Source organism: Fundulus heteroclitus, unplaced genomic scaffold, assembly GCF_011125445.2.
Source record: "Fundulus heteroclitus isolate FHET01 unplaced genomic scaffold, MU-UCD_Fhet_4.1 scaffold_282, whole genome shotgun sequence".
In the NCBI taxonomy this organism is placed as follows: Eukaryota; Metazoa; Chordata; class Actinopteri; order Cyprinodontiformes; family Fundulidae; genus Fundulus; species Fundulus heteroclitus.
Window position 1 is genome coordinate 130,920 of NW_023396692.1, and position 23,592 is coordinate 154,511.

Here is a 23,592-nt window from a genome sequence, read left to right on the forward strand (position 1 = left end):
CTTTCTGGAGTTTTGGCAGCAGCAAAGAGTGCCGAGCCGGGCTGAAAAGGAGCGCTTAGGGGCGGGTGCCCGTGGACTTCTGAAACAGTGGGACCGAATTGTCCAGAGAGAAGGCATTTTGTACCGCCGCACGTGGAGATCAGATGGCGGTGAAGAAGTTCTTCAGGTTCTTCTCCCAGAGAGTTTAAAAACAGAGGTGTTGCAGGAACTCCATCAACATCATGGCCACCAGGGGATCGAGAGGACAACAGATGTGGTGAAGCAGAGATGTTTCTGGCCAGGAGTGGACAAAGATGTAAAGGACTGGTGCCAGCAGTGTGAACGGTGTACCCTTGCTAAGAACACTCAGCCAAGAGTTCGAGCTCCTATGGGTCACCTTCTTGCTTCAAGACCAAATCAGCTGTTGGCTATTGATTTTACACTTCTGGAACCAGCCCGTGATGGAAGAGAGCTGGTGATGGTGATAACAGATGTGTTTTCGAAGTTCACCCAAGCAATCCCTACTCGTGATCAGAAAGCGACAACGGTGGCAAAGGTCCTGGTTTGTGAGTGGTTTTACCGTTTTGGAGTGCCGGCCCGTATCCACTCTGACCAGGGGAGGAACTTTCAAGGCATCCTGGTACAACAGTTATGTGAGTTGTACGGAGTTCAGAAAAGTCGCACCACGCCCTACCACCCACAGGGAAATGGACAATGTGAACGTTTTAATCGAACTATGTTCAATCTGCTTCGTTCCCTAGCACCAAATGAAAAAGGAAATTGGCCTGAACATCTCCCACAACTTGTCTTCCATTATAACACCACTGCCCATCAATCGACAGGTGAATCACCTTATTTCCTCATGTTTGGACAAGAGCCCCACTTGCCAGTGGACTTTCTGCTTGGCCATCTTCCTGAGCCCACAGCATCTAAAGTGTGTGACTGGGTGGCAGAGCACAGGCGGCGCCTAAATGTGACCATTGATGTTGTTAGAGGCAGAGTGGAGTTGGCAGCCCACAGGAGGAAAGTGAGGCATGATGAGAAGGTCCGGTGCGAGCCACTTGAAGTCGGGCAAAGAGTATATCTGCGTGATGTTGGCCCAGGGCGCAGAAAGGTCCAGGACGCATGGGGGTCTACAGTGTACCAAGTCATGAGAGCACCAAGTTCAGGGGGTGTTGTATACTCAATTGCTCCAGTTGATAGGCTTCACCTTGTTAGACAAGTCCACCGTACCTCTATAAAGCCTGCCCTGTCATCTACAGAGACTTGCTATGATGGTTGGCCCCAAAGGCCCCCTGAGGATAACAGTGACGAGGATGATGTGGAGTCGGGATCTTGGCTGATGTTCCGAGAGGCTGACAGTAATCCATCCATGCCTGTGGTACCAGAGTTGCCAGAAATCCCTCCAGCTCGTACACCTGTTGAGGTACCACCAGCTTCACGAACTCCTCACAGCAGTAGGGCTGGCCCAAGAAAGTCCACTCGCAAAACAGCTGGTAAACACTCCAATCCTCATCGTCTTCCAGGACCTGCCAGGAATGAAGATAGCAGGGTTGCTGTTCCTCGGGTTCCAGGTGCCAGCAGCATGGCTACAGCCATTTTTCGGCCTTGGTCGTAGTTTTACTTTATCGGTGGGCCACCGATCCATAGAGGGGGAGTAGGATGTAACCGGGTGGTTTATTGGTCGGGAACAGTGGAGTGGTTGTAAATTCCTACCCATTAAATGTCCCTGAATGCATCTGTGCCCTATTTCTCCACCTTCCTCGGGTTTGCAGCGTTGTTGGGCTCATTAGTAGGTGTATATAGGCACCAGGTGTGCCTGCCAAGCTAGAAGTAGATTGAATCTCACTTGGCTGACTACTGGAGCTGTTAGCCTGCTGTACCAGGAATTGGTATCAGGAAATTTGTGTGCTGGGATTATTTCAGTGACTTTTCACTGCAGCATCTGAAGGTACCAGTTTTTCCCTTGTTTTCTTATGTCTTGTTGTTAGCAGACCCTTTTGATTGTGATCTTTTTTTGGTATTTCAGGTTGCTGCTGCATATTATGCTCTCACCCAGGTGCATGGTTAACGCTCTGGGTTAATTAAGAAAAGGGGTTGTTTAGAGCTGGAGTTGTAGCACCACACACATTGAACCAGACATTTAATTTAATAAAATTTAAAAGAACCCCGTACTAAATAGCTGATTTGGCACAGCTTTACAGGACTGGATTGATGCAGTTTGAGACTTGTTTTGTTTTTTTGGTTATTTAACATTATTTTGTGTCTTTGGTTGTTACTAATTTGGGTTGCAGTTGTTTGTGTTTAATTCTCAGATTGTTTCTAGTATTGTCCTGTGTTCCTGTGCTTTATTGGATTTTAGATTGGTATAATAAAGTCTATTTTTAATATTGTAAAAGACTGTAGAAATAAAACATATATTTTGTATACTATTTCTGTTTCCTAATTCTTAAGCCAGACCTACCTGGGTACTTTTAATTGGGAGACCCTAGGCCACTTGATATTTAAGGTCTACCAGTTGGCTTTAGGGCCACGTCCTCTGTCACAGTCCGGGCTCCATCTCCCCGTGTTACAATAGGATAACGGCGTCCAAAGAATAGGCCGTGTAATTCGAGGATAGGGCGGCAGTGTTCTACAAAATTAAAGTTTGCATTGTGTGTTTGTGTGTATGACTGGAAAATTAAATACCACTAGGTATTTTCTTTTCATTTAAAAACAGTGGGATTGTAAGTAACAAGCCTTTGTGGAGGTCTAGCAAGAATTCTCAACTCGAAAGAGTTGAAGTGAGAATTACCACAACAGGTATTTCTATTGTTACCCCACGGTGTAAATCTCCCAGCCTATAGAACACCCTATGTGTTACAGGACTGGATCAAATTCATAAAAATGGGAAAGGGACAAAGTAAAACGTTGAGACAGCTCCAAAGTAAAGACTGGAAATTCATTGAACAGCAGGACCCTGATAAAATAAAACCTTTAGCTACATGGGTAAAAGAATACGGGTTTGAGGGGCGATTAAATTCACAAAAAATAGCCAAACTCCAAGAAGCTATAATTCATAAAACTAACGGTAATCCAAAAGAGATGGAAAAAGCAGGCTTTATATATACCCAGTACTGGTTAAAAATAGCAGAAAAAAGGGGTAAAAATTACGTTATGTTCCATAGGAAAGAGGATGATGAAATAATAATACAAAGGCCCCGTAGGAGACAGGCTTCGCCTCCACCCCCACAGCGCGGTGCAGCAGCACATCAAGACACAGAGGAGGAAGGAGTGGAAACAGAGGTTAAAGGATCTGATTGCCTATCTCCTTCAACCTCAAAAAATGCTTTTGCTAGCACTGTAGTTAAAGCACCCCCGCATTACCTGCGGAGCAGACCCACATTCCACCTCCATATAATATATCAGAACCATCCGGGAGGGAAGGATTGAGGAGTGGTGGGCCAGTGGGGTCTTGGAAAACCAGTTTAGACTCATTAAATCCTTTATCCAGGCTGCCCCCTTCCCTGACACCTTCCTCAGAAACAGGGGCTTTCCCCATGATCCAGGTACCTAACCCACTAGCAGGGGTCTCGGGCCTGGGGTCCACAATGCTGGTTTATCGGACCTGGACAATGGAGGATGTTAAAAAAGCTATAGAAGGGGATCCTCTCCTTAAGGAGGACCCTACTCAGTTTGTTGCGGCTATGGAAGATGTCAGGCACTCTTATAATTTAAACGGACATGAAACTCAGCAGGTCTGGATGACAGCATTAAAGACTGACTGGCATCACGTTCAGGGGGATTGGAATCCTCTGGATGCAGGAGGTGTAGTTTTAACACATCATGCTGCTGACTTAACAAGTAAGTCCTTATTTTAACCCCCTAGCAAGAAGCGACATCTGGTGGTGGTGTGGAGATGACAGGTTGTTTGATAAATTACCAAGAAATGCTATCGGGTATTGTGCTTTAGTTACTTTGTTACTGCCTGTGTCTGTGGTCCCCATGACAGTCGAAGATCTAATCTCTCAGTTATCTAGTGTGGTTCCTGAAACATGGAAAAGAAATAAAAGATCAATATCATGGCAAGGTGAAGCAAATCCAACTTATATAGACGCCACCGGCATCCCTCGTGGGGTCCCCAATGAGTATAAATTAGCAAATCAAATAGCTGCAGGTTTTGAATCGTTTAACTGCTGGTGGTGCACGACCAATAAAAATGTAGACAGGATCAATTACATCCACTTCAACATCCAGAGATTAGGTAATTGGACACAAAGCGGTTTTGAAGCAGTACACAATCAGTTAGCTGCAACTTCTCTGCTGGCTTTCCAGAACAGAATAGCTCTCGACATGCTGCAGGCAGAAAATGGAGGTCCGTCCGTCCGTCTTCTTCTGCTTATCCGGGGTCGGGTCGCGGGGGTAGCAGCTTCAGTAGGGAGGCCCAGACGTCCCTCTCCCCGGCCACTTGGGCCAGCTCCTCAGGAGGAATCCCAAGGCATTCCCAGGCCAGCCGGGAGACATAGTCCCTCCAGCGTGTCCTGGGTCTTCCCCTGGGTCTCCTCCCGGTGGGACGTGCCCGGAACACCTCACCAGGGAGGCATCCTGACCAGATGCCCGAGCCACGTAGGAACGTAGATCGACCGGTAAATCGAGAGCTTCGCCTTTTGGCTCAGCTCTCTCTTTACCACAACGGATCGGTACAGCGCCCGCTTCACAGCAGACGCTGCACCAATCCGCCTGTCGATCTCCCGTTCCATCTTCCCCTCATTCGTGACGATAAAGGAGGAAAAGAAAAAGAAAAAGGAGGTGTTTGTGCTATTTTTGGAGAACAGTGCTGCACATTAATTCCTAACAACACTGCTGCTGATGGTAGCCTGACCAAGGCTATAGAGGGTCTGCGCACTCTCAATAAGAAGATGAAAGAGCGTTCTGGGATAGACACTACCATGTGGGATCACTGGTTGGATGTGTTTGGGAAGTATAAAGCACTGGTCGCATCAATTTTAGTTTCCATTGCAGTGTTTACTTCTATTGCTATTCTGGTATTGTGTGGATGTTGTTTTATTCCCTGTCTGGGTTCTTTGTTGAATCATCTCATCACTACAGCCATTTCACCCATGGAGGACAAAATGGCACAGATGTATCCCCTATTAGCCCACAATGACAATGATGAAAACAGCGATGAGGAGCCAGGTACCTTTTATCCAACTCACTTTCCTGACATATTTTAATTCTGAAGTATACACACATGAATCCCTGCTGTAAATTGATAACCTGACGTCGCCAGATAGATTTGCTTCGCATATCTGGAAACCTTCCGTTGAAGTAATTTTGAGAAGGGGCGAAAATACTGGTTAGCTTATTAGCCTATGTTGGTGATAGAAAAGCCAAATAAACCAATCAGATCAATGAAGCATATGACGTACTCGTCAACATGCTTCGTCGTCGCTCGTAACAGAGCGACGACGAAAACACAACCACAAGCCAAGCTACTCTTGCTGCTGCAGGTAAAGGCTTGTTAGCTCAGCAAAGAAATACTCTGTAATTCCGATAAAACTTGCTCGATAGCCACGCTAACGCTAGTTTCATCGGCTGAAGCCGCCATGTTCTTTAGACTGAACTGTCGCGCTTCTCGTTGCGTCACACCTCAAATGGTCAAATGGTAGGCTCGCGAGATCAGGATGGTCTCACGAGGCTAGTAAATTGAACCCTGAATGTATAATGTATTTACCTTCATAAAATAACCTTTGTGATTTATTTATTATTGGCCTAATCCTGCTTTGCTACTAAATGCCCATTTTTACCCCGGTTTAAGATTTGACAATAAAATAAGGAATCATTGATCAGAGGTAGAACGGTTTAAATACATATTTAATTCATTGAAATTAAATATGGAGACAGAGTACATACCATTTACAAGATGTTGTTCTCACCGCGGTGGATAAATCTGTCTGTCTGAAGTAAGTTTTACCAAGACATTCCTTTTATCAACTTTAAACTCCTCCTGCATGGCTCAGAGGGAGGATGACTGACCCCCTCTCCTGCTGACCACCCCCTCAGGACAATAAAACTCCATGTTTATCTTACGCTGGAACAGGAAAGGACAGACCCGACTCTGCTTTCCTCAGTAACCCCAACTAAGATATATTTTTAATTCTCAACACCTTCCAGCTGAAAATCTAACGAAGTGGCTGCCTGAAGTGACGTGAGAAAAAGAGTTTATACATAATAAAAAGGGGGAAAATGATAGAATTATTTTTACTATTTACTATTTTTTACTATTTTCTATCTTACTATTTTACTATTATCTACTAAGTTCATTGCATTTATTACGTATATACTCTTTACTACTAAGAAGTTTTAAGGTTTTATTACAGTGTATTTTATATGCCCGATCTCTAGACCAGTGGTTACTATTTCATTTTACTATGTATGTGTATTGATTTACTCTCTCTCTCTTATCGTTGCAGAAAGCCTGCAGAAAGCAGAGAAATATATTGTGACGATAATAAGTGTTTTTCTAAATATGTCTGAAACTGTGATGAACTGTATTCAGCCATCTGGAGTGCTTATGTAAAAATGTACTGTGTGAACTGCTTAGTATTATCTCTGTGTTCCTAAGGTCACAGAGTGTTTCGCTTATCCCTACCCCTTAGCTTGACAAATGTAACCAGGGTTTCCCTAATAAAAGCAAGGAGGGGACAGAGTGGCTTCAGAGAGAGTTTGGACATCTGTATTAAGCATCTCAGCTCCTCTCCTTGCAAGATTTATGAAAACTAACCTCATTGTTGTCTCTCCTTCTTGTGTTGTTAATGAATGTTTTAGGTGTTTGAACCTGACACTCTGGTTTAAGCCATGTTTCTTGAACACAAATAATATCTGGTTTATTTTCCAAATAACTTAGATATACTTTAAATTCCTGTCCATTTGCTAATAAACTTCTTGCATTCCAGTGTAAAATAAAAAGTCTTCCTCCACCTTGTTTTCCATCTATTTCAACCTTTTATTTATCAACTCCCAAGATAAATCTTTCACAGCTAAAAATGTTTCTGCACCTTTCACTATAATTTTGATCTTTTCAGTTTTCTGCTTCACTTGATCAGTACAATTGATAACATATGGCATAAATAAGATTAATGTATCCATTGTGATTTCTGTTCCTGCCATTGTTCTTTGACTGAGCCCAGAACTTGGACTGGAAGACACTTGTTGACTTTTCTGAATTACTCTTTTTTCTTGAACACTTTTTGCTGCCTCTGCATTAGTAATGTTTTTAACTGTTTTCAGCTGTTGCATTTCTGCTGCTCTTTTCCTTACTTCACAACCTCCATATGCTACATTATGCTGTCCACCACAATTACAACATTTCAACTGTTCGTCCGCTCCACATTCCTCATATCGATGATCTCCACCACATTTTGCACATCTTTGCTTCCCTTTACACACTGCTGCAAGGTGACCATACCTTTGGCATTTGAAACATCGCAAAGGAGGAGGGATATAAGGCCTTAAAGGGAAACTCATAAGACCAATCTTTACCTTATCAGGAAGAACACCACCTTGAAACTCCAGAAGTACAGAGAAACTTTCTATTTTTTCCCCATCCACAGATTTTAACAATCTTTTCAATCTACACACTTCACCACCAGATATGTTTCTTTTAAGTTTTTCCAAATCTTCCTCAAGCGGAATACCAGTGATTACACCACATGATACTGTATTTTCTACAATAATTTTCCTTTCACTCACAACCTTTTTACAAATATTATCAATCTTCATGCTTTTATTCTTTTGGTCTTCAGATTTACACTTTATCAACATGTTTCCATCTCGCAATATTTTAACAAACTCCACCTCCCCTATTTTCTTTTTTATTTCTTTAGAAACTGCTATCGGACTTAAATTTATGTTCTCATCTTCCTTTCTGAACTTAAGTATTACCTTAAATTCCTCATTTATCACTTTCCTCCTTACCACTCTGTTATCTTCATCTGAACTACAATCTTCTAAACTTCTCTTACTAATTTGGCTAGCAGGCTCTCTATCATCTTTCAAACTTTTCTCCTTACCTCTACCTCTTCCTCTGTCTACCGGAATCCAATCATCAAAATCCATATCATCATCCTCACCATCCCCATCTACCTTGCTTGTCATCCCAATCCAGTCACACTCTAGTTTTGCCAACCGCCAAAATCAACACTGTCCAAGCCTGCAAGAGAGTTCTCCTCCAACGGTCAACTCCTCTCTTCTCTGTCCACTCCTCAGCCACTGTTCTCCCTCTATCTCTCACGCAGCAGTGACTTGTGAATCCTAATTGGGTTCTTCGAACGCAAAGACATCATATACGTAGACGCGTCGTTGGGAGCAGGTTTGCACCTCAACGTCACCGCCATATTGTATGTGGCAGAAAAAAGTTAAGTTCTGTTGTAGTGAACGTGGATCAGAGAAGATGCCTCATTCCTGTGCTGCATGGAAATGTATTCGGGCTGATTTCACTACTTGTATCTGCATTCTATAATCTAAGGCTGCACCATGTTGCAAAACTGGACACACTAAAGCTGCAGAGTTGCAACACTAGGAAAAAGCTGTGTTTTTCAAGGTTTTTAGCTTCCATACAGTTCAGACTATTGTATTTAGACATACAGGACTGTCTCAGAAAATTAGAATATTGTGATAAAGTTCTTTATTTTCTGTAATGCAATTAAAAAACATGAAATGTCATACATTCTGGATTCATTACAAATCAACTGAAATATCGCAAGCCTTTTATTGTTTTAATATCGCTGATTATGGCTTACAGCTTAAGAAACCCAAATATCCTATCTCAAAATATTAAAAAGACATGATGTATTGTCAAGACATGAGACGAGACATTCTGGCAGGGAGCAGAGAACTGAGGCAGGTATAAATAGGCAGGAGAACAAAGGAGAGAGGGAGAGCTAATTAAACAGAACAGGTGGAAGTAATCAGAAGGAGAAGTGGCTGAAAGACTGACAGGACAAGTGGCAGGAAACGGGATAGAACTGAACTAGACAAAATACTTAACTAAAGTAACTATACAAACTAATCCAAGACAGGAAGTCTCACTTTAAAGGTATACTATGCAACCGGGGTTGATTTTCCAGCGAGGCTCCCCCCAGAGGGCGAAAGTAAAAGTGCACTGTCATAAAGATGCTCAGCTGTTCTGGTTTCCCTGTCAAGCTAGGCGCGGTTGTTTTGAGCTTAGCAGACAGGCGAACGCAACGAAAAGTGGAAAAAACGGCAGTACAAACAATGACTAACACAGTGAAAGTATGAACATCAAGCTTCCCGCAGCGCTATCTTGGCGAGGCCTCGCCAAGCCGCGGCCCCTGCCGCCGCCGCCTCATCCGTTTTATTATTATTATTATTATTTTTTTTTTTTTTTTTTTTTATGTTGACGCTACCGCCTCGCCAAGCCGCCTCCGTCTCGCCGCGGCTGCCGTGGTAGCGTCTCGCCAACATAAAAAAAAATAAAAAAATAATAATAATAATAAAACTCGATATGCTTGCATGTTTATGTTGTTGCTTTTGCGCGTGCATATAGTGAATGGCAGGGCAAAAACACATGGAGTTCTCCCCGTAAAGCGAGACTTCTGTGTGTGCGGGCCGTGAGCTCTTGCTCTTGCAAGTGCGGTATTTCCCCCACAGACCACCAGGGCGGCCGAGAAAACCTTTGTTCGACCTGAAATGACTCATTTAATCATCCAAAATGGTATGGAACACATTAATTAACTGAAAAATGTTGCATAGTATGCCTTTAACCAAAATAATTAACATATACCAGAACAGAACATTACACCATGTACTTGTTTTCTACATTATGCAAAAAAAGAAAAAAAGATGACAGTCTATTTACAGAGTATAGTATATAATCTGAAGCTGCATTTCATACCTTGGTCAGTACAAAAAAATTGTTTGGGCAAAACTCATAGCTCATTTAATTTTAAATAGCCATTTTCTACTTCATTGATTTTACATTATTTACTTAAACAATCTTCTCCATTGCTGTTTTGAAAACATTTTACAAGCAGCCTCATGATATCAAGCACTTGGAACAGTTTCTCACAAGTACAAAAAAAACAATACCTTTAATTATACAATCATTTTACTGTATTTCTTTTATAGTTTGCTTTAATGTTTTCACTCCTTTGTACATTTGTTCTTTATGTTTTAGATGTTTTTATTCGCGGAGGGCTGAAAATGGAAGTCTCCAGAATCTTCCATTTGTGATTTAATTATTCTTAATTTGAAGCTTTAACAACATTTTTTACAACCTTCTGCTAGAATGGACTTGTTTAGCTGTTTGATTGTTAGCATCTTCTCACCTATCATGATTATTATATCAGCTGTTTCCCCCACAGCTTCCTTTATTGATCCACTGAAGTAAGCTACACTTCCCCCCAATACACCTCCAGCCACTGCTCCAATGGCTTTTGCGGTGCCTGAACTAACATATGGAACTAACAGCGTGGCACCAAGTAACATTCCCAGCAATATTCCAACTGTGATTCCAGCCGAGATTTTTAAAATCTGCCCCACTGGCCATTTTCCTTTCTCTTTCCCTACTAACTGAAGCAACTCATTGATGTAGACGCCCTTGTTTTGTTTCATATCATCTATTGTACTGAGAAGCTGCTTCACTTGAAACCTGTTGCTCCTGTTTCCATCCTGCTGGTTGTTCCAGTACTTGCTATCAACAACGTGGCACTTGCCACCACACATCCCCACCAGCTTTTTAAGATCGTCACTCATTTCAACAAATTCCTCTGGTCTGCCCTTCTTCAAGCTGGTCACCATGTGTAAACACAACCACAGCATGTTTCAGACTTTCCTCTGAGAAATATTGCTTGATCTTATGAATGATTTCCTTCTCCTGGTCTGTGTATCGGTCCACTTTCAGCACAATGAGAAATGCATGAATCCCGGGTGAGCAGTGTTCGATACACTTAATCATCTCAGCCTTTAGCTTCTCTTCTTCCAATGTATTGTCAAAGAAGCCAGGAGTGTCAATAACTGTGAGACGTTCTCCGTTGATATCTTTAGATTCTGCGTTGCACTTGTTTGTAACAGATTCTGGAGATAATAAATCTTTAAACAGACTCTCTCCCAGTATGGTGTTGCCAAGGCTGCTCTTCCCAACGCCGGTTTTTCCCAGTAGGACAATCTTTGTTTCATTTGATCCTAAAACAAAATAAAAGAAATCCAATTAAATATTGACCACAAATGGAAAAGCACACGATGTTCCATTGGAGTCACATTATTCATCATTGCCAGTTTTGCACATTCTAACAAATGTGTTCTCTTTATCTAACACAGTTGGCCCTCAAACTGGGGTCCCCGGACCCCCCAGGGTCCACGAACAACAGGTTGGGGGTCTGTAAAACGTTTGTTGTCGGGCCTGAGGAGGCACTGCTGAGGATGCATCGGGTGGAGCTAAGTAACACAATGGACGAATATTTAACTTTGTCCACTTCATCAAGTAAGATAAAAACAAAAATTAGGAAGTATGACAACAGTTTGAGTTTGGGTTTATTGAGAATGAGGATCTTATATATATTTTTTAAAAAGCATACATAATTCTTAATGTATTTAACATTAAAAATGGCTTTTTAAAAATACTGTCAGCATGAGGAATCTAAAGGGGTTCTTGAAATATGTCTAACGCTGCAAAAGGGTCCCTGGTCATGAAAGGCTTGAGAACCCCTGATATAAGGAACAGTGTTTGGTGCCCAGGGAGGATTCTGGTTCTAAAGGTCATGCTCAAGGACCCACTGGCAGTCTGTGGAATTCTAACTGGAAAATTTGCTGCATGATATTAACAATTTCAGATTCATATTGGTATGTCAATAAAAATATTGTACAATACAGTATAAAATACAAATTTTGCTTCCATTTATCTGATTCTGAAAATGTTGTGGGTTAGGAATGTTTTTGAGTGAGTATGAATCTAAAGCTTGGATTCTAAAGTCTTGTGAATACAACTTACTATACAACTCTATTTTCTACGACGACAAGTATTCGCTGCTGTGGACACAAATTCAAGTTTGTGGTTATGAGTAGAAATGACGAGTGTTGAAATTATGTCATATTGGGGTGTATCACACAAGGAGGAAGTCTGCGTAGTGAATGTCTTGTGGTGTGGGAGGACACGATTGGTTGGATAGACATGTTCAGGTGGGGTTTGAAGAAGTCATGACGGGGGATCATTACTTTTCTCCACCGCTCCCCAGGAGCTGCAGCAGGCGTTAGCTAACATACTATATAAGGCCAATATACTGTTTTAATATGATTGATCTAATATATTGATTTTATTAAGCTATGCTGCTCGCTTCCAACTCTGCTGCGATGAAACAGTGAGATGATAAGTACCGCGAAAGTCAACAAACTGTTGTTACGAGCACCAACAGCTAGCCTGTTGCATCTTCTCATTAGCCTAGCATTTAACCATCTTCCTAAATCTGGCTACTGTTAATGAGCGATTTGCACAAAGCTCTGTCAGCATGGCAACTTCTAACAAGGCTCTAAAATGTTTTTACGTCGGCTTGTCCCCAAATGTCAACCGGACCGCTGTAATTGTATAACTACTGTCAATATATAAGCCCAGTGGACTAGCCTTTCCCATTGGTTTCCCAGTCAGTCAGTGATGGAGAATGATGTTAATGCAAAGCGTGACAAGCCATTTTAACATAAAATCACCTTCGTCTAGGCTATTGCCTGTGGCTCTAAGAATTCAGAATGATAAACATATCTGATATAAAAAGACCACCTGAGTAAAAACAATTTTGAGATATCTCTTGTGAAAATTTGTATTGATGTATGTAACTCTGATCATATCTTCTCTGGGTCACCCCGCCTTTCTTCGTTAACCCAGAATGTATAAAAGTTAGTGTGTTCTTTTTCTCATTGCTCTGTTTCCTGACTGCGTTAGGGGACAGAGACATTCAAACGCCCATGCCTTTGAATTAAAATAACTTAAAGACAAACGATGCATAATTTGTTTTCATGAGCGGTGTGCTCACTTAATTGATAATTATTAATATCCATTACAATTTGGCGTTGTCGGCAGGATCCGACATGCCAGGTGGACTGCGTGGTGAGGGATAAGGACGCTTGGCCAGCCTGAAGACCTATCTTCAGTCCACCTACATTGAAAAAAAGGGGAGTCCTGGAACCTGCCTGCAGCTCCTGGCTGATCGGATCCGAATCAAAGAAAATTCTGTGATGATTTCTGAGTGAGACACTGCTCTAAACCATTTTATTGTACATTAACTATCATCTCCTAATACTTGTTTAATTTTGCAGAGTTGGTGGAGTGGGAACATCAGCACAAGGGCCTGACCATGTCTGGAGAACAGGGCTGGTCTATTGGCAACAATAGGACCAAGCAAGACAAAGGGTTTTGCGGGTGGTTTTAGCATTTCTACACCTCATAAAGGAGAAAGCCAGGACGGGCAGACGTGCCCCCTGTGGTAAAAATGGGTTCCGGAACCTCAAAGGCCTCGGGGGTGTCTCCCCCTCCTCCAGACTCTCCAATACATAAAATTATGAGGGGGAAAGAGTGGAGATGATTGTGTTGAATGTGTTTCAATTTGGTAAGATAAGTTATAATAAGTTTATAAGTATTATAAGTTTATAAGTTATAAATCAGTTAAATAAGGTGAAAAAGTTGATGGAGAGAGACTAGGTGAAAAAATAAAAATAATATATATATATATATATATATATATATATATATATGTGTGTAGATATATATATATATATATATATATATATATATATATGTGTGTAGATATATATATATATATATATATCTATCTATATATATATATATATATATATATATATATATATATTCTATATATATCTATATCTATATATATATATCTATCTATCTATCTATATCTCTCTCTCTCTCTATCTATCTCTATCTCTCTCTAGAGAGAGAGAGAGAGAGAGAGAGAGAGAGAGAGAGAGAGAGAGAGAGAGAGAGAGAGAGAGAGAGAGAGATAGATAGATAGATAGATAGATAGATAGATAGATAGATAGATCGATGGATCTGCGGGAAAGATCAATAAAGTGCTGCAATGAATGCTAAAACTAAATTCTGAACTGAAACAGAGGGCAGGGGAAAATATTTTTCTGGTGACATGGGGCGTGAGGCTTCACACACACACACACCGCTACACCTGTGTTTGAATGCTAAAATGGTACCTGCTTCTACTGATCCACATAGTTTGCTCACAGAGGCCATCACACACTTAGAATGTGCCACAGCTGTTACATCAGGCACGTATCTCCACACAAAAACCCCTGTCCTTTTTAAAAAATGCCTTTAAAGAAGCTGGTAATAGGTGAAGAAATTTATTTTGTTGTTGACTCGTGTGCAACTCACTCTTATCTGCTAAATGTATCGAGGAACAGCCAAAGCTCAGTGGCTGTTATGTTTATTCTGTCTCTGCTTTCAGTTAGGGAAAGTTTTTCTGTTTCTTTTAAAGTGTTCCACTCCGCAGGGAGCGCAACTGAAGCATTTTCTTTTGGTGTCTCGTCTGTGTCCTTTAAATCTTATAGATAGAGCTTTGATGTGTAGATTGGACATTATCATTTCAACCTCTAACGGACTGACGGTTCACACTCAGGACTCTGACTATGACTTTACTGCAGTAAATTGGGCCCTAGATAAATCTTTGTATGCATATGAATGGAAGCTTCCAGCTGCTCCTGTGCCTTAACATTTTGTCTCAGCAGTAAATGCTGTGAAACCCTACAGTGACATAAGGATTCAGATGACTTACATAGTACTTCCTTTGTGTCTGACTGACCTGACTTTGACTTGTGGAAACTTTCTCATTTAATACATTGATGATTTGTTAATCTGCACCGAATCAGCTAATCAATGCAGGACAGACATGTAAAATAGCTTTAACATCTCTATGAAATAGGCCATAAAGTCTCAAAATCTTAATACAGTTTGTGCAGGAGGAAGTCACATTTTTGGGCCATGTTCTTTCATATAAAAGCAAAAAGTTGCCACATTTAACATGGCGGACGCTCTGACGCATCGCAGCAGAGGCAGAACCCACCCAATGACGCGTCTATGTTTATGATGTCTATCGAACGGACCTGTTGTTTATAATTAGTATCGCTGGATTGAGTTATCTGAGACAACAGCGCGTTCATGCCTCACTTTAAAAGGGGAAATGTATCGATAGTAGAAACATTGATCAGCAGCGCTGCTATTGGCTGTTCAGCATGGCCAAAGAACGCCCACAGTTTTTCCTCCCAAGCAGAACACGAGCTTTTAATGGAAGGTTATGCTGAATTTGAGTCAATAATTAAAACGACAGGGAACACCTCAAAGTCTGCTAAAGCCAAGAGAGAGGGCTGGCAAAAAGCAGCAGACAAATTAATGCACAAATACTGTCCATGGTAGATGTTTCTATCACTTTCTACAGTATTAATTTTTACGTTTTGATGATCTCATATTTACTTTGTTCTTTTATGTCAGAGCCACCACGGGACCCACTAGAACATGGGGACAAGTAAAAGTGAAATACAAGAATATTCTACAAAATGGTAGCCTCATTTAGTTTTGCAGTCATTATTTGCTTTCAAGATATTTGCAATTTAATTTGCACTAGCTGAGTCATTTACTAAGATATTTAAAATACATTTGTGTTATCTTAAATAATGAGGTAATTTGAGATATCTTTAATTAGAATTAAGACTAGTCAAAACAAAAAAACATGCTATCTCAATTTACTTTATAACTAGTCACAATGTGACTGTTGAGATCTGAAATATATGTTTCAGATAGTTATTTAATAATCCAAACCAGGGATTTACCCCAATAATAACCACACACTATGCGAGAGCAAATAACATTTAAAAGAAATCATTAAAAAAATGTAAATCAAATTTAAAGAAAGGTGCTTTTATTTTTACTTCATACATCTACTTTTCCTTAACTAATCCTCCCCTGTACATAGAATGTACTTATTTAAACATTACATTACTTCATTTAAATATAAACATGTTATATGACCTCAGGTTTGTATCTTAACATGAGCAGAAAATGCGTTTGTTTTTTTTCCACACATAAATTAAAATGAGCAATTCTATGTCTTACAGAGAAATACGGAAGAGGATTAGGGCCATTCAAAAAAAAAAAAAAAGTCAATTCAATTCTGACTTTATTCTCAGAATACTGAGAAAAGAGTCAGAATTGAATTGATTTTTTTTTTTTTTTTTAATGGCCCTAATCCTCTTCCGTAGAGAAACATTTGGGGCAAAGAGTAATGAACAATTGAAAAAGCTTTCCTTAAAAGTTTTAAAATCAAAATGATGACGTTGAAACCAAATTCCTGATGAATTATATCCTCCACATAAATAACAATACTGATCTCCCACAGAATGTTAATGAAAATCTTAACATGGCTTCTTTCCATAAAAGATGTTCGGGGTAAAACAAAATGGCTGCGGGGTAGACAGACAAAAGACCAGGAAAATACAGGAAATCATTAGTCAATGTTAAAAACAAGTCCTGTTATAATTTGTATATTTTTACAGACAAACTATAGGAACTAACAGTTACTCACGTGCCATGACGAAGATGATCTGAAAACAGTGTGAAGACTGTGTTGTCAGTTGTTGGGTTTCTGAAAAAACGTTGAGCTTAAAGGCAGTGTTGCTCTCTCTTCAAGGTCAAAGCTGCTCTGCAGTTTCGTTTCACTTTTGATTTTGCTCCAGGGCAGTTTCCTTTGACATAAATACTGTCACACAGATTTTAAGTACATAGTTTCACCTTTTTAAGATGATCCAAAATGATATGCCACGTCAGAAAGTGTTTCTTTGATTTACTATTTAAATAATGTGATGTCATTTATTTATTGTTCCTAAAGTATGACAGTCAGATTAGAGAGAGATTAAGAGCCCTTTCATCAAACTCTAAACCTTGCCCACGTTTCAAAATAAAAGGTGCCACGCCCAGGACATATTATTCTTATATTTAAATGAATCATTAAATATTAGTTTTATGCATTTCAGTATATCTGAGTTAGTCCAGAACATTCACATTACTATTTTACAGCATAATATGTTATATAAATAAATCAATATAGATTAGCCTAACACATTTCATTATATTTTATTTATTATAATAGTCACTATGGTTCACAGCATATTCTTTATTAAACAACAAATTATTAAAGATTAGCTTTATGCATTTTATTATATTTGATTTATTACAATAGTCAGGATGTCCTGATTTATTACAATAGTCAGGATGTCCTCAATTTAGCCTGGCAGTCTGTCCAATATAACTACCCTTATATTCTCTAAAGTGGTCAGAAACTGAATATAGTAAATTTATTAACGTTTTCCAAATAACCTAGCATACAACATTCACCTCTTTCATAGAAAATCCTGATTTAAAGAAAGAACCTCAGCTGCTAATTTAAGTAACAAAGGACCAATGTGTTCTATTACTTTACATGTGCTAACATTTTCTACAGTTGAATAAAAACAAAACTGAAATAATAATTTTTGAACCAATGGAAGAGTAACCACTGATCAGGCCCGAAATCTGGGTGTAGGGATGGACCCAGACCTGAACCTTGAACAACATCTAAAGAGAATTCAGTCAGCCTTTTATCACCTTAAGGACATTTGCAGAAACCTGTTTCACAAAAGCAGAATTTAGAAATTCAAGAAAAGAGATAAAGGCAGGCTTGACTTAATAAGATCAGTGCATCCTGGCTCTATCTGTTTCACAAAAGCCAAACCAGGCTCAGTAGGTGAATATCCTCTAATAGAGTTACAAAACAGATGTTTTAGGTCTAAGGTGATATCCTGTTCTGTTTATTGAGCTTTCTAAGACAATTTTAAAATCCAAACCAGGGATTCAACCCGATAATAACCACACACTATCAGAGAGCAAAAAACATTTAAAAGAGATCGTAGACAAAAATGTAAATCCGATTTAAGGAAAGGTGCTTTTACTTTTACTTCATACGTCTACTTTGCCCTTAACTAATCCTTCCCTGTACATAGAAGGAACTTATTTAAACTTTACATTATTACAACCTCAGGTTGGTATCTTAACATGAGCAGAAATGCATTTTTTTCACACATATATTAAAATAAGCAATTCTAAGTCTTACAGAGAAACACTTGGGGCAAGAGTAATGAACAACTTAAAAAGCTTTCTTTAAAAGTTTTAAAATCAAAATGATGATGTTGAAAACACATTTGTCAATGGATTATATCATCCACATAAATATTAATACTAATCTCCAGCAGAATGTTAATGAAAATCTTAACATGGCTTCCATAAAAGATAGAAAATGGCTCTGGGGTAAACAGACAAAATATCAGGAAAATAAAGGAAATCATTAGTTAAATTATTCCAGTAAATCAGTTCACTAAGTGAAGCACATAACATAGATTATCTACACACAGATGGATGTTTTTTTAAGCCTTTATTTCTGTTAATTATAATTATTTTCCACCAATGAAAACACAGCTATCTGTAATGCACTGACAGGGCAGAGAACATGATATATTTAAACCTAACATGATATGGCATTTTAGAAAAGGTTAACATTAATTAAAACTGAAAAAAAATGGAGCAGATGTAGGCTACAATCAGGGCTGATGACAGAGATCTGATCCAAGAAGTGGGCAATGTTCAAAAACTGTTCTCTGTAGTGCCATAAGCTTTTCACTGGGTGGCGACAGAATACAGGAAAGTCAGCTTTATCAGCAACCTTCACTTCTGCTCCTCTAGTACAATATATGTAATGGAAATATAGTTTAATTTTGCTCCAAAATGAAAAGCAGTCCAGTATGTTGACAGCAGACTGGTGTGATAACAAGTCTGAGCCAGAGTCTGAAATCTGAAATATAGACTTCTGGACAAGCTCAACCAAACTAGACAGTTAGACGCTTTATTTACAACAATGATATTTTTTACTTGAATGCATATCACTGTTTCAATGGCTTAATGTAATTCTTACCAAAACTGGGAAGAAAATTATTTCCTTAAACTAGTTTGCAGCCGTTGTTAGAAACCCTGTTGTCAATTACTTAGATTAAACCGACATTTTAACAGCACTGCATTGCAGTGTGTCAGTAATGATTGTGCTTGATGACGTTGAGTAAAAAGCAGCATTTATGGAGATCAGACTTATCAACACAGGTCTGTAGGACAGGACAGGCCACGTTTTTATGATGATCTAAAATATCCTACAATCAGGGTGGACTAATATTAATTAATGAGATTTTTTGTGATAATTTCTGTTATGTTTATTGAAATGTAAAACAAATGCACTTTAAACAAGGTCGTTTTTAAACTTAAATGACATAGCACACACCCTTTCTGTAGCCTTGGGTGTTTACAGGAAATGGTCCTGGAGTTCAGCCAGAGGAAAAGTGAAACTAAGTTGTTGAGCCACGTTTGAGTGCAACAGGAGAGAAATCTCCCAGCGAGGACAAACACCATCAACAGCATTTCTCTGAAACACGGCTCCAATCTCTTCTTTGTCATGAATGGTAAGTCCTGTTTTTCTTCCGTCAGTCAGAGTGCAGACTTGTTAATCTGAAACGAAACAGAACATTTACTCTGCCGTCTGAACAAAACAAAGAACAGCACAGAGGTGAACTGTGAAAGTGCGAATTTCACAGTTTCAGATCTGCTTTATAGCAGCGTCTCCTAGACGGCGGCTCCTCCATTTTGTTTCTCCTCGCAGGCAAAGAATCGTTCACTGTGCACCGAGAGTGTTGCAGGACGGAAACAACACGATCACATAAGAAGAGCTTCTGCCGTACCTTTAAACGAGTTTTCATCCCTTGAAATTACCACATTAAAATCACAAACTTCAGCGTCTTTAATTGGGATTTTAATTATATGACGCTGTAGAAGCTTGCTGTGAAAAGGAAGAAAGGAAAGTGTATATTTATTGAAATATTTTACAAGCAAATCTAATCAGTTTGCTGTGCATTTGCCTCCCTTTTCAACCGCCTCAATGGTGAAAGATGGTAATGGCAGCATGATGCTGTGGGGAAGTATTTCTCCTGCAGGTCAGGGGAGCTGAACATGACTTAAGTCTGATGTGGACCTTTAACAATAGTGGAATGGTTTAGAGGTAATTAATAGGTGGATTTAAGTCCAGACCTAAATTTAATTAAGAACAAGGCTTGACATTTATTACCCAATCTGACTGAGACTGAGCTATTATTTGTCATAAAAGAACAGGGCAAAAGAAAGTACAACTCCAGAAGAGGGAGTCAAGTGAAGTTTCTTTGTATAGCCCATTTCAGCAGTAAGGCTGTTCAAAGTGCTTTACATCATGAAAACATATATCATCATAAACACATTGAAACGGTCACTCGTTATGAGACCAGTAATAAACATTAAATTGTGTCAGGTGAAAATATCAATACACATCACATATGTTGGTCAGTGTTCCTGTTATTATAAACAGGTGGGTTTTCAGTCTCGACTTAAAGAAACTCTGTGTTTCTGCTGCTTTGCAGTTTTCTGGAAGTTTGTTCCAGATTTATGGAGCATAGAAGCTAAATGCTGCTTCTCCATGTGTGGTTCTGGTTCTGGTTCTGGTTATGACGGGTAGACCAGAACCAGAAGATCTGAGAGCAGGTAGAGATGTTCCCCTAAAGAGAGGAAGTTGAAATTGGAGCCAAAGGGGTTTTAATAAAGTATTAACTCAGAGATGTGTCATGGTTTAAGTTTTGTCTGGCTTCTTTGTTATTTTGTAGTTCACTTAGCTCTCCCTTGCTCAGCTTTAGTCACTTCTCCGGACACTAATTAGTTTTCATTCCCGTCACCTGTCAGGCAGCAATTACCCCTGATCTGTTGCCACCTGTGTTCACCTCTTTATAAGACTCACCTCATTCTGTTCTCGTCACCGGTCCATAGCGTTCACTCCTGCTCAGTCTCTGCCAGAATCCTTGTCAGCTCAGTTTTTTGTTACAGTCAGCCTGAAGACTTCCTTCAACTTTGTTTTTGTTCCAGTCAGCCAATAGACTTTCCGTCAGCTTTGTTTTGTTCCAGTCTCAGCCTAGATCCAGCTCAGCTCTGTTCACACTCCTGTTCTCATCTCCTGGTGAGCTGTTCCGGTCTCCAGTCCTTGGCTCAGAAGTTCTGGTCTCAAGTCCACGGCTCAGATGTTCTGCTCTCCAGTGCTCGGCTCTGATGTTCTGCTCTCCAGTGCTCGGCTCTGATGTTCTGCTCTCCAGTGCTCGGCTCTGATGTTCTGCTCTCCAGTGCTCGGCTCTGATGTTCTGCTCTCCAGTGCTCGGCTCTGATGTTCTGCTCTCCAGTGCTCGGCTCTGATGTTCTGCTCTCCAGTGCTCGGCTCTGATGTTCTGCTCTCCAGTGCTCGGCTCTGATGTTCTGCTCTCCAGTGCTCGGCTCTGATGTTCTGCTCTCCAGTGCTCGGCTCTGATGTTCTGCTCTCCAGTCCTTGGCTCAGAAGTTCTGGTCTCAACTCCACGGTTCTGACGTTCTGCTCTCCAGTCTTCGGCTTCAGAGTTCCTCCCGGTCAGTCTCTCCACACGCCTCCTGCCGGCCAGCTTCTGCACCCTGCACCTCCGTCTGTTGAAAGACTCTGGGTTCATCATCTTCCACACCATTCAATAAAACTCACTCCTAAGAACTAGCTCTGTGTGTGCGTGCTGTGTCCGGGTTCATCCTAGACAAATATATGTTGCATTTTTGGAAATATTTAATGTTGGCAGCAGCGGTTTAATTGTATAAAATAATTAGTAAATCCATTATAATTTTTATTTTTTTTTCTCCTAGTGCCAGACACGCTGAGGATTGCCCTGTTGGGGAAAACTGGATCTGGGAAGAGCAGCCTGGCCAACACCATCTTTGGGAAGGAAGTCTTCAGACCCAAACAATTTACCAGCTCAGAGGAGGCTCGCTGTCAGGGAGAGACGGGACACGTTCATGGCAGGAGCCTCACTGTGATCGACACTCCTGGCTTTTTCCATTCTGGTCTGTCTGAGAAGGAGCTGAAGGGTGAGATAGTTAGGTGTGTCTCAGAGTGTGCTCCTGGGCCTCATGCTTTTCTTCTTGTGCTGAGAGTGGAGAAGTTTACGTCACAGGAGGAACAGGTCATCAGGAACATAGAGGACTATTTCTCTGCTGATGTTTTTAAGTATTCTGTAGTCGTTTTCACACACGGCAACCAGTTGGCTGATGAAATGAAGATCGAGGAGTTTATTGAACGAAATCGACAACTGAAAGATCTGGTGGCAAGGTGCGGAGAGAGGTGCCATGTCGTTGATAATAAATACTGGAAAAACAACCAGCAGGACGAGACCAGAAGCAACCGGTTCCAGGTGGCGCAGCTGATCAACACCATTGAAAAGATGGTGACAAAAAACAATGGCGGCTGCTACACCACCAGCATGCTGAAACACCGGCAGAAAGAACAAGTATTAGTCTGCCGTTTGTTTAGGAGTTTGGTCACATATACAAGAGATTACCATGTGTTCATTTTTGGTTTGGTGTTTGCAAGTGGAATTATTCTGTGGAGAAGATGGAGTGAACATCCTACACAGATCATGTAGGGCCAGATGATTCTTGAATTGGTTTAAATCAGTCCGTTTCATCAATCAGTTTATCAGTTTCCAGCATTTGATTAATTCTCTGCAGCTTGTCTCCCCTGACAGTAAAGCAGCATGTGACTGTAAACCTTAACGTACAGTCAGAGTTTACATTGTTGGCCAAAGGCTTCCTTGTTTAAATGTTGCAGTACTAAAACTGAGGCTTTTCAGGGTAAAAATCAACATCTTTAGTCCGACCGAAGGTGTTCTTCTGTGATTCTCTTTTGACCTGTTCTGTGTTTCTGCACATTTTGATGATTGAAAACTTTACTTCTAACAGTTTCCAGCTGTAATTTTGTTTCATGAAACAATAAACCGTTTCTGTTTAACTTGCAAGTAATCATGATGTGATTATCCTTCATTATTGTTCAGCCCAATGGACGTTTAGCCACAGCAGACACTCATGTTGATGAAGCACAAACTTGTCACTATTCTTTGAATTCCATTTGCCATTATTTGAAATAAAGGGATCAAATATGTTTTGTTTTTCCGTCTAATGTGGTGTGTTCATGGTAGTTTCCTAGTTTTACCAAGCCTGGAGTTTGGGCTTCACTTTTAGTTTTGAGTTAGTGAGGGCCACCACGGACCGGGATCTGTCAGGTGACTGTTGACACAAAAACAAAAGGATTGAAACAAAAGAACCAGAACCACCCAACAACGTGAGACAGCATGCTGAAAAAGCAATCCTCTGCCCACAGTTTCAAGTTTGTTTATTAAGGGGTCTCCTTGTTAGTATAGTGGGGGGAGAGCACCTTATGTGCTAGTGGTTAGAGAGCTGGGTGTTTGTGTCTTGGACAGTGCCCAAAGGTTGGTGGTTTGAAACCCAATCTGTCACTCCGCGTCCCTGAGCAAGATGCTTGACTACAGATTGCTCCCTGAGCACCGCTGAGTGTTGGCGGCACACTGCTCCCTAAGGGATGGGTTAAAGGCAGAGACAAATTTCCCCTCTCTGGAACTATTAATGGAGTTATTTCTTTATAA

General features: G+C 40.4%; 1 protein-coding gene and 1 pseudogene across 2 annotated transcripts; one reads left to right on the forward strand and one right to left on the reverse strand.

The window, feature by feature from the left end:
- Positions 1–1,235: 1,235 nt before the first annotated feature.
- On the reverse strand, positions 1,236–16,658 carry LOC118559426 (annotated as a pseudogene).
- Positions 16,659–19,452: 2,794 nt separating this feature from the next.
- Positions 19,453–22,821, forward strand: LOC118559428 (GTPase IMAP family member 9-like). 2 transcript variants are annotated; one of them, XM_036130148.1, is made up of 2 exons: positions 19,453–19,530; positions 21,806–22,821. In XM_036130148.1, exons 1-2 carry the CDS (start codon positions 19,524–19,526, stop codon positions 22,573–22,575), a joined length of 777 nt encoding a protein of 258 aa, XP_035986041.1. In that variant the 5' UTR covers positions 19,453–19,523; the 3' UTR covers positions 22,576–22,821. The 2 variants fall into 2 exon arrangements, with proteins under 2 accessions (XP_035986041.1, XP_035986040.1); XM_036130147.1 differs by having other exon boundaries at positions 19,464–19,530; positions 21,800–22,821.
- The last annotated feature ends 771 nt before the right edge of the window (positions 22,822–23,592 follow it).